General features: G+C 43.2%; 1 protein-coding gene across 2 annotated transcripts in view; it reads left to right on the forward strand.

The window, feature by feature from the left end:
• Positions 1-10,143: 10,143 nt before the first annotated feature.
• st8sia6 (ST8 alpha-N-acetyl-neuraminide alpha-2,8-sialyltransferase 6) overlaps positions 10,144-12,129 on the forward strand; it is a 71,053-nt gene continuing 69,067 nt past the window's right edge. For both annotated transcript variants that reach the window (XM_072248985.1, XM_072248986.1), the window contains exon 1: positions 10,144-10,639. In XM_072248985.1, the coding sequence (XP_072105086.1) occupies positions 10,542-10,639 (98 nt within the window). In that variant the 5' untranslated portion in view covers positions 10,144-10,541. The remainder of the gene's footprint in view (positions 10,640-12,129) is intronic.

Raw genomic sequence — 12,129 nt, forward strand, 5'->3', positions numbered from 1 at the left:
CCAAATGACCCCATCTGTCGGGGTCGCTTCCCCACAACATCAGGGCTTGGACCTTAATGGGCCTTTCTAGCTGATAGGCCATCTCTGTGCTCTTGTCCTATAACTTTTTAGCCTGAGTCTGCACTGACCGGGCAACCTCCCCCATAGAAACATATCTCTGGTTTAGCAATTCCATCTCATTTCTCAAGATATCTACTTTTGTGAGATAATCTCCTTTTGTGAGATTATCTTTTGCAGTTGCATTTCTATGGCTGCCAGCAGCCAGAACACACCCCTCTATCCCTCCTTGTTCTTGGTGAACCCTGTCTTATTAAGCACATACACGGTGTGGTGTCAGTTTGCACCCTATGGGAGTCGAACTTGTCTGACCAGTCTATGGGCGTCACATAGTCTGCCAGTTGTTGGGAATACTCCTAGCTGGTACTGTCGTTGGTCCACTCTGGGATTCGGCACTCCTTACATTGGGGTGAAGGGGTGGTCTTGCAGCACCAATTGTGTGAAATCAGGTTTGTGAGTTTGGTGAGTGGGGACAGAAGAGACTCACTACTGGTAAGTAGGTTATTTATTTATAGGACAGGTCAGACACTAAACTTTCAGTAAAGCCTTCAAGTTACACTCAGTTATGAACTTATTTAAACTGAGTGCCTGAAGAAGCAGATCAAAACAGACACTAAACATACACACAAATACTTATCTAAAGTGTGTGCACGGACCCCCTTTACTGCAGCAGACCCCCACTGTTTACTGTGTGACAAGAATACACATAGATTAAGATGTTAGCTGTCCTGTCCAGTGGGATCAGCAGTTGGTCTGCCACCTGTCTTCAGGAGAGAGAGAGATAAGGAAAACAATGGAGCAGCATTTGGAGATGTTAATGAAGGGATGGGAGAGAGTAACGGAAGGAGAGCTGTCAAGATCGGCTCACCCTTTGAACCCTGAACTGTTTGAAGTGATGGACAGGCGATACCCCAGCAGGGGGATAAAAAGGGACAGGTTCACTAAGGCAGGACACACACGACACCCGAGGTAACGAGACCCTGGAAGCGGTGCGTCTGTCACAAGTCGGTGGGAAGTTTTGGAAGGCCGGTTGCGGGACCAGGCCATAGACGCACAAGGTGGAAAGGCACGATCGGCGGGAACCTGGTGTGTGTCCACCCTTGCCTGGGTGCCAGGTTCACCGCAGAGAAACGATCGTACCTGGAAACGGAGGGGTCACGGTCGGTGACCTCAGATGACATCACAAAGGACTCGCCCGAAAGCTGACTGCGAAGGTCTGTCTGGAAGCCTTGAATGTTCATTCGTTTTGCTCTTTCTCTCCTTCCCCCCACTGTCTGCGAACTGAACTGAACTAAATTGAACTGAACTTTGCATCACCTTGAAACTGGTCATTTACCCCTGGACAACGATAGAGCTTGATTGATCCTGTTATCTGAATTCTGTGTACATGTGTGTTTATCATTGCTGATAATAAAGCATTCATTATCCCTTTGATTAGAGTACTGTGTTGTTTGTTTCTGTAATAAAACTTTCTTAGTTCTAGTAATCCAGACTCCAACTGAGTGATCCATTTCTGCTGGTTTGGCAATCCAGTTATGAGGTACGTAACAACTGTTTCTGTGGTGCCCTTGACTACTTAGTCCACGGCAACCCAGAGAGCAAAAAGCGTGCTAGATTTAAACTCTACCGGCACCGTGACATCATCAGCTAAAGGATGGCAGCAAGTGGTAGGGGCTGCAATACTCCTTACATAGGCCAGTTCCCTCCTCCCATGGGGCAGTGGCTTTCGACGAGCAGTCAAGTTAGACACTTACTGCAACGACCCTTTGGTCCTAGACTCTCCCACCATTGATAACATCCTCACTGACTTCTGCTTCTATAGAGTACTATATTAAATATATTTTTGTATACATATTTATTTTTGGTGTTTTTATTAGTTAAACTTGTTGATTTTAATCATTTAGTTATTTTATTCATAGAATAATGGTATGTTTTAGTTAGATTTTACAAGGAGTGTCATAAAACCTAACTTTATGGAAATAAATGCAAAAATCATGATTGCCGGAATAAAATCCTCAAGTTGTATAAAATGTTAGTTCAAAAGTTCAAAGTTCAACTTCGTACATTTATTATCAGAACATGTATACGTTATACAACCTTAAGATTCGTCTCCTAACAGGCAACCACAAAACAAAAAACTGATAAAAAAAAACCATCGAACACCCAATTTGCAGAGAGAAAAAAAGCTAAATATGTAAACAATAGATGCAAGCAAATAGCATTCTGAAGTCTACAATGAGAGTTTGAGACCCATAGTTCGGCGCAGAGCCGAGTAAATGTCGTGGAGTAGCGAGCTGAACCAGCTCATCCCTTGCCTCGGGCCCCAACACCCTGACCTTTTCAATCTGGCCGCTGCCAAAATCGACGTCCAAACATCCAGTTCAATTGCTCTGGGGCCTGGACCCTGCCGCCTTGATTCAGTTTGTACCCAACCTTTCTGATTCAGCATGGCGCTTAAATCGATTGAACCTCAGACCACCGCCTCGCTTCGCCTCGGTTCTACCACATCGAATTGCCTCCAAGACCAAAGGGAAGTTACAGACTATTACTTACGACAATCATTTGCCAGAAAAAGTGCGATTAACAAAGTATTTAGTTGTTATCCTTGTTTTGTTAGCCACCAGCCAGAAGTTGTTGAGTTCAACAGCGCCATCTTAAACTGGAAAATTTAAGATGAGGCCTAATGAGGCCTAATTTGGAGTATCGTGTGCAGTTCTAGTCGTCTACCCACAAGAAAGATAAAACCTAACCATAAGATACCCATAAGATTGAAAAAGTGCAGATAAAATTGACAAGGATTTTGTCAGGACTTGAGGACCTGAGTTATAGGGAAAGGTTGAATTGGTTAGGACTTCATTCCCTGGACCGTAGGAGAATAAGGGGAGGTTTATTAGAGGCATACAAAATTATAAAGCGTATAGATAGGGTAAATGCAAGCAGGTTTTGTCCACTGAGGTTGGATGAGTCTAGAACCAGAGGTCATGAGTTGGATTCAAGATTCAAATACATTTATTATCAAAGAACATATAAACTATACAACCTTGAGATTTGCTTGCTTACAGGTAGCCACAAAGCAAGAAACCCAAAAGAAACCAATTAAAAAAAAGAATGAACATAAAAAAGACCATCAAGAGAACGAAAAAAAAATGATAAACATATCATGCAAACAATCAGAATAGCAGCATTCTGAACCAAAATTGAGATCTCAGATCCGAACCCTGGAGCAGCCCAAAGTAGCCCCAAAGCCTTGCTTATCAGTTCATCATATTAGCGGTCATGGAGCACAGCATCCGGGGCAGCCTTCGTAGCCGCCTTGCCATAGAGATGACCATCGCAGAGAGCAAGATAAATTGGTTCTTGCCTCCAATCCCGACACCCTGTCTTTTCAAGCTATCTGGGCTGGCATTTAGATTGACCCAACAATAGAACAATAAAAAGCTCCAGTGCCCTGGAGGGAGGAGTGAAGATCATGGAGAGCAAGTGAAATTGGCTCTTGCCTCCAATCTGGTCTGGCACTTAAATTGTCTAAACAGCAGCTATTACTCCGCACTAGGACCCGGGTACCGCTGCTATAAAGGGCTCTGGGCCCATACCTCGCCGCCCATTGACTCGCTCCAGGCCCAGATTTCTCTGCCTAACCTGAAGCCGCTCTCAAGCTCTTCAAATCAGTTCGGCATCCAGAGCATCCAGGCCAGTTGAACGAGCGTCGGAACTTCGTTGCTGGGTGCTGACTTCTTTTGGTGCCCAGAGCGATCCAACCTTGCTCCCGGGCCAGTTGATTGAGCCTCAGAACTTCTCTGCCCAGCATTCTGCAACATGTCATGTCGACTCATCCCCTGAGCTGGCCTTGCTATCGTTCACCCCTTCTGAACAATAATTTTTTTTAGATTATGAAGACATGCAGTCCTCTTTTATTGTCATTTATTAATTCATGCATTAAGAAATGATACAATATTTCCTCCGGTGTGATATCACAAAACACAGGACAGACCAAGACTGAAAAAACTGACAAGACCACATAATTATAACATATAGTTACAACAGTGCAACAATACCATAACTTGATGAAGAAGTCCATGAGCACAGTAAAAGTTCAAAGTCTCTCAAATGTCCCACATCTCACGCAGAAGGGAGAAGGAAGAAAAACTGTCCCTGCCATGCCGACCACAGTCCGAACCTGAGTCATTCGAAAACTTCGAGCTCTGATCAGCTCTCCGACACCGAGTACTGAGCATGTCCGAACGATTCAACCTCAACCTCGGTCGCCAACAGCAGGCAAAACTGGGGATTTTGAGGCCTACCCTCCGAAAGATTCCCGACCACGCATTAACAACAGCAGCAAACGAGCGTTTCAGAAATTTCTCCAGATGTTCCTCTGTGCTTTCACGTCCATTCTCCATCAGATCAGAATTGTCCATGGCCCCTATTTAACAGATATGATATCATTGTTCTCCGGAGGGCTGCGCACAAGCAGGTGCGCTGCTCTCTCTCCTCCCGCCTTTTCCTCAATTTCCTCAGAAAAGGTAGTTTTAGTGATGTTTTTAGTCGGATTTCTCAGCTTTTTGACTGCGAGAAGCTGTTGCACGTTTGGCAGTGCCACCTTAACTGGAAGTCAAGGGTGAACGGTGAAATGTTTAAGAGGAACATGAATGGGAACTTCTTTCCTTCGAGAGTGGTGAGAGTGTAGAGTGAACTGCCAGTGGAAGTGAAGTGGTGGATGCGGGTTCAATTTCAATATTTAAGCAAAATTTGGATAGGTACTTGATGGGAGGGGTATGAAGGACTATGGTCTGGGTGCAGGTTGATGGAATGAGGCAGATTAATAGCTTCACATGAACTAGGTAGACTGAAGGACTTGTTTCTGTGCTGTGGTGCTCTATGGCACTATGACTACAACACTAACACTTGGATATAAGCTAATTAAAAGTGTATGTGACAGTAATCCAGAGATGAGAAAATATATTTCTTGTATGAACAAGACAGAGCAAGAGTGGCATAACATACTCACAGAGAAAGTAATAAACCAGGCAATACCAGGAGGAGCAGGACATTAATTTTTATATTTTTTAATAGGGCAGGAGTTAAGTAATATTATATAAAGCAAAGATGGTCTGCCAATTATTATAAAACAATATCTTTCTGTCTGTAATGGCAGGGGAAACTGACAAATGACCCAAATCATTCAGGCTTCCTTGTAATTGCTTAATAACCCCAACAGAGCTCATTTGTGTCGTTGCATCAGCAAAAATAAATCACTTGTGTAATTGGAGCTGGAACACAGTTTTCAACAGGAAGGGACCTGGCAAACAGTGGAACTAGTGACTTCTTTATCATTTCTGGAAGCATCACATTTTTGTTTTAGAATATAGAACATTACAGCACAGTACAGGCCCTATGGCCTAGGATGGTTTTTATTTATTAGAGACACAGTACAGAACAGGCCCTTCCGGTCCAATGAGCTGGGCCACCCAGCAACCCATCTATTTAACCCTAGCCAAATCACAGGACAATTTACAATGACCAATTAACCTACTAACCAGTACGTCCTTTGACTGTGGGAGGAAACCAGAGCATCCGGAGGAATACCAGTAGTCATGGGGAGAATGTCCAAGCTCCTTATAGATGGCAGCAGAATTCAACTCCAAATTCCAACACGCCAAGCTGTAGTAGCATAGTGCTAATGTGGTGCCCATGTTGTGTGTAGATTTGAATGGCCTTCCTTTACACTGCAACAATTTCATATACCTCTATCAAATATATTGTGCAAATTGCTCCTATTGTATCTCTAAAGGGATAGAAAAGTAGTGTCATATTCCAGGATACTGTCTGGACTAGAGAGCATGTCTTGTGAGGAAAGGTTGAACAAAATAGGCCTTTTCTCTTTGGAATGAAGAAGGATGGGAGATGACTTGATAGAGGTGTATAAGATGATAAGAGGCATAGATCAAGTGGACAACCAGAGACTTTTTCATAGGGTGGAAATAGCTATTATGAGGAGGCATCATTTTAAAGTTATTGTCAGAAAGTATAGAGGGGATGTCAGAGGTAAGATTTTAACACAGGTTAAATAGAAAGCATTGCTGGATTTTGAGAGCGTTCAGCTCCAAGTTGTTGCGGTTGCACCAGAACATTAGCTTGTTTACTTCCTTGTGGTACTGGGATTCGTCAGAGGTACACAATGCTGCCATAAAGTGCCACACACAAAGTGCTGGAGAAACTCAGCAAGTCAGGCGGTATCTATGGAGAGGAATAAACTGTTGGCACTTTGGACCGAGGTCCTTCATCAGAACTGGAAAGGAAGAAGGGAAGAAGCCAGAATAAGAAGGTACGAGGAGGGGAAAGAATAGAAACTGGCAGGTAATAGGTGAGGGAGATGGTAGGTAGGTGGTGGGGAGGAATAAAGTGAGAAGCTGGGAGGTGATAGGTGGGAAAGATAAAAGGCTGGAGAAGAAGAAATCTGATAGGAGAGGAGAGCAGACCGTGGGAGAAAGAGAAGGAGAAAGGGCACCAGAGGGTGGTAATAGGCAGGTGAGGAGAAGAGAGTGTAAAGGGTGGAACCAGAATGGGGAATAGAAAAGGAAAGAAGCTAGCAGGGGGAGTAATTATCAGATTTGGAGAAATTGATAATCAAGTCGTCATGTTGGAGGCTTCCCAAAGCCAGAGAGTGCCATTAGTGGGTGGGGGGGGGGGTTGTTGAGAGTTTTTGACACTGTTGAGAATTTTTACTGAAATATTGAGAAATAATTTCAACAAAAGAGCAATATCAAAATTATTTCTGTTACAGAGAATATTGGCCTTCAGAAATGTTCAACTCCAGAACTGTCTCAAGAGTGAAATTTGCATCTTTCCTCATCAAAATACTTGGGGATTGGTATTTTATTATTGTCACATATACCAAGATACAGTGAAAAGCTTGTCTTGCATAATGTTTCTACAAATTAAACCATTCACAGAGCATTGAGATAGAATGAGGTAAAACAATAATGATGCAGTGCAAAAGTACAGTACAGGCAAATGATAAAATTTCAAGATTGATTGTGTGACCAAGAGTCCATTTTATTGTACAGGAGGTCCATTCCAGAGTCTGGCAACAGTGGGATAGAAACTGTCCTTGAGCCTGGTGGTACGTGCTTTCAAGTTTTTGTATCTTCTACCTGATGGAAGAAGAGAAAATATCCGGGGTGGGTGGGGAATTTGATTATGATGGCTGCTTTACTGAGCCAGTGAGAGGTATTGACAGAGTCTATAGAGGGGAGGCTGGATCCTGTAATATGCTTCGAGGTTGAACACTTCTGAAGGTCAATGGGGAAGTTGCAGATTTGTGTTCACAGCTCTCTGCAGTTTCTTGCAGTCATGTGCAGAGCAGTTGCCATACCAAACCATTATGCATCAAGACAATGCTTTCTATAAGCAAACAGGAAACAGATGGAAATAGATGGCTTTATGCAGAAAGATTGGCAGATATAGGGATAATTTAATGTACTCCATGCAATTTGTAGCTGTTATTAACACAAAGGCTCACACGAGCTCCCAGATTGGTTGAGGTGAAGACAGGGTGTGTAGTCAGAGGAAATTTACAGCTGTTAATATGTGAGACTCAACTCAAAACATAGAGAGGGAGAGAGGAAGGGAGAAGAGATGGGGGAGACGGGGTGAGGAAGGGATTAAGAGGGAGAGAGAGAAAGGGGAGGGAGAGGTACAGTTACGGAGAGAGGGGTTAGAGAAAGAAAGAGGGAGGAGGGGAGTAAGAGAGGTGAAGGGAGGTAGGGAGAGAGAGAACAGAAGGGTGAAAGAGAGGGAGGAAGGGTGAGAGAGGGGGCGGGATCAGGAGAGAGAAAGAGGGAGGGATCAGAGTGCTAGTTAAGATTATTGTAATATAATGTGGCAACTTGAAATACAGGTATGGATATCAGCAAAGAATAAATAATCTACTCATTATCAATGCTTTTATATTTATAATAGCAACAGATTAGAAACATAGAAACGTAGAAAATAGGTGCAGGAGTAGGCCATTCGGCCCTTTGACACAACAGTAATAAAATTATCATTACCTCAGTAGGCATCTCTGTACCAAACTATCATTTTTCAGTTTATTTTTTGTAAGCCACCTGCTCATAACTACTGGAAGTGTTTTGATGAAGAAAGATGTGAATTTCACTCAGATGACAGTTATGAGGTTGAACGCTTCTGAAGGTCAATGGGGAAGTTGCAGATTTGTAAAACTAGGATTTCTGCTTGTGTGGGGAACCGGAGGGGAACAACTTCACTCAGAGGGTGGTGAGAACGTGGAATGAGCTGCCAGCAGAAGTGTGGGATGTGGATTCGATTGCAACACTTACCAGAAATTTTGATAAGTACACGGAAGGGAGGAGTATGGAGGGCTATGTTCCTGATGCAGGTCGATGGGACTAGGCACAGATTAGATGGGCCAAAGGCCTGTTTCTGTCCTGTAGTATTTTATGACTATGACTCTATGTAACTTGATAAAAGCTCTTATATTTATAAAACAATTCAAAAGAATAAAGAACACGTTGCTGCTTGATGGAAAGAAAATTATGGGTAACATGGTTTGCTTAGTCCTTCAGTAAGAGTGTGGCTGATCTGTTACCTATGTGTGGGACTCTTCTTCCTCAGGAGGCTAAAGAAATGTGTTATGTCTCTGTTGAATCTCACCAATTTTTAATCAATGCACCAAAGAAAGCATCCTATCTTGATGCATTGAACACATATCAACCCTTCACAGAAAACAGGATTGATGAAGGGTCTTGGCCCGAAATGTCAACTCTTTATTTCTTTCTACAGAGGCTGTCTGACCTGCTGAGTTCTTCCAGCATTCTGTGTGTTACTCCGGATTTCCAGCATCTGCAGAATGTCCGGTGTTTATGCTCTCCTTTGATCTAAATTTATTCTTCCTACCACAACACAATACTTCATATTATTCCATATTAAGCTTCAGATGCCCCACACAGCCCACTCCCCCAGCTTGTTGACATCCCACTGAATCTATCACTTCCCTCTTTGAACTTCACAATACTTTTGAGTCATCTGTAAATTTAGAAGTCTTGGTTTGAACCTCCAAGTGAGAGTCATCAACACAGAGCAAAAAAATCAACAGCATGAACACTGACTCCTGGGGATGGAGACCACTTCTCCATCTTCCAGTTCAATGAACGACCATTCACCATGATCCCCTGTTGTCTGTTACTTGGGCAACTTATCCATATACCACCCCTTTTTTGTATTTATATGCCCATGAGTTCTTTTGGAGTCTTGGAGTGGCCTGGATACATAGCAGTTAGTATTATGCTTTACAGCGCCAGCTGTAAGATTGGGCTTCAGTTCCTGTCACTGTCTTTAAGCAGTTTGTATGTTCTTGATGTGACTGCGTGGGTTTCCTCAGGGTGTTCTGTTTCCACCCACATTTCAAACACGTATTGATTAGTAGTTGTCGGTTAGTTTAAGCAGTTTAAGGGCCTGTTTCTGTGGCGGAAGGGCCAATATTGCAAAGACTATAAGGTACATAAGACATAGAGCAGAATTAAGCCTTTGGCTCATCAAGTCTGGAGTAGCATGGCTGATTCATTATCCCTCTCAACCCCATTCTTCCGCCTTCTCTCCATAACCTTTGACGCCCTTACCAATCAAGAATCTATCAACCTTCGCTTTAAATATACCCAATGATTTGGTCTCCACAGCCATCTCTAGCAATGAATTACACAGATTCACCAACCTCTGGCTAAAGAAATTCCTCCTAATCTCTGTTCTAGAGGGACGTTCTTCTAATTTAACATGATACTGCTTAGAATTCAACCTGATGGTCAGGAACGGTGGACTGAGCATGGTAAATAAGATCACAGCCTCTAAACTTGGAATAGAAAATTCCGTTCGGATTTACAGTGGGGATAGGAAGTCCCGCCTTCAACAACGCTATTGGCTGAAGTGCCCGAGCAGATCCAGAAACCGTGCCAATGATTGGCTTTCTGCAAATGTCTGTCACTGAACCTGACCTTGGCAAATAATTCAAGTGGAAATAGATAACTGAGAATGAACGTGCTCTAGGAGCGATTCATTTCTGAGCTCGTCTTCGACGGCGTCGTTAGTTGCAAGAGAAGGAAAATCCAAGAATTCTCCACTGCACCACTCCTGAAATTTATAGATTGACTTTTAGAAGCACGGAAGCGCTCCCTAGGCGACGATGTTAAGGGACAGGGGTGGAGTGGAGGGTATGGTGCGAGTGAGTGGCAGGTCATTTGGTAGATTTTAACTGAGGCATGGCAGGGTCGGTGGCAAGGTGCCGAGATGCGGTAGGAATGGAAAGACGATCTGCCCGCCCCTTACTGCCGGCGCTTTCAACACATCAGGTGCATATGTTGGAACGTGTCCGAGGAATTACATTTGCAATCTCTGACCAGCTTTAGGGGAAACAAGTTACTTCCACATGAATAGGGAGTCGGTGTAAGTCTGACCGTAGCTTCGTGGCTGATATGGCCGCAATGTGTTCCTTCAGGACCCTGTTGTTAAGCTGTGCGATTTGCATTTTTCTGCTTGGGATAATACATTTTGAATACTCATTCGATTACAGGTACGTAGCAAAAAAAAAGCATAAAGGTCTTTTTTCACAGAATTGGAGTTAGTTGGTTGTGCTCGGAATCACACCGCGTCTCCTACAATATGTGGTCTGAGTTGCGGGCTTTGTCCATTTTGAGCGAAGTTTTGGTTTGAACGTCCTCCGCACCAGAGTGATTATAGTGTAGAGGGGAGATCCAACCGTCGAGTCTGTGCTGGCTATGTGCAAGAGAAATCCATGCAGCCGCACTACCCCTCCTCTCCCCATTTCCTGCGAACTGTTTCCCTCTTCAATTCTATTTTGAATGCGACAATTCAAGCCACCTCGATTTGTAGAGTCATAGAGTACTACAGAGAAAAAAAAACACAGGCCCTTCGACCCGTCTAGTACGTACCGAACTATTAATTTGACTAGTCCCATCGAGCTGCATGCGGATCAGAGCCCTGCATACCTCTCTCATCTACGGACCTATCCAAATTTCTCTTAAGTGTTGCAGTCCAACCCACATCCACCTCTTCTGCTGGCAGTTCGTCCCACGTTCTCACCACCCTCTGAATGAAGAAGTTCTTCGGACTTTTTATAGCGGTTGCTGTAGAATGAAGACGTTCCCTCTGATGTTCCCCTTAAACATTCACCTTTCACTCTTAACCCATGATCTTGTTTCAATCTGCTTACATTTACTCGATCCATACACTTCATTATTTTGTATACCTATACGTACTCTCAAAAATACATTCCAGATATGAGCGCTCAAAAATTTTCCCTCTTACCGTTCTGCATAAATAATCTTAAACGTTGCATCTAAGTTTTGGAATTTTTCTGCAAGTCGTTTTGATTCGGGTAAGGTTGTGGGAACTGGTTCCTCAAAGAGGACTAACTGACTGAATTGTCTCGGGCGAGGATCTGAACCTTGCCTCTATTATTGGGATAGGTCTATTAGAACAGAAGGTTCCTGTCAGGGCTAAAAGATGGGCAAAATGTCTTTTGGGATTTTTTACTGTGCAGTCTACCAAGTTAAGGAGCAGCATTGATGCAGGCACTGGGAATAAGTCAGCTAGGTGCTATGTCATATTACTAACATTTAAAAGACATAAAGGTGAGATGAACTATTGTGTACTTTGAACAGATTTAAAGTAAGTTGCTCGGTATAAATAACCAGTAGATACCAAAATGAGACAAGAGTCTAAATGCAGAGTCCCTGTTGACAGACTGGTTGCTAATTAACACAAGTATACATTTTCATGATAGCATGTTGCCATATTATAATGACATTCAATTATTTTTCTATTGGGGTAGGCAGAGAACTTTCAGAGGTCACTCATTACATTGCAAAATGTGTAAAAGATTTCCGTCTATAAATTAAGAATTACAGAACCTGTCATCACCAGTGCATGTGATTTTTAGTAGCAGACTTACTGACTGCAGAATGATGCAGCACCCAGGGAAGCTGTTGGCCCATTGTAGTCAGACCAGCACTGGCTCTTTGAAGGAGCTGACCAACTAAT

Source organism: Mobula birostris, chromosome X (assembly GCF_030028105.1).
Source record: "Mobula birostris isolate sMobBir1 chromosome X, sMobBir1.hap1, whole genome shotgun sequence".
Taxonomy (NCBI): Eukaryota; Metazoa; Chordata; class Chondrichthyes; order Myliobatiformes; family Myliobatidae; genus Mobula; species Mobula birostris.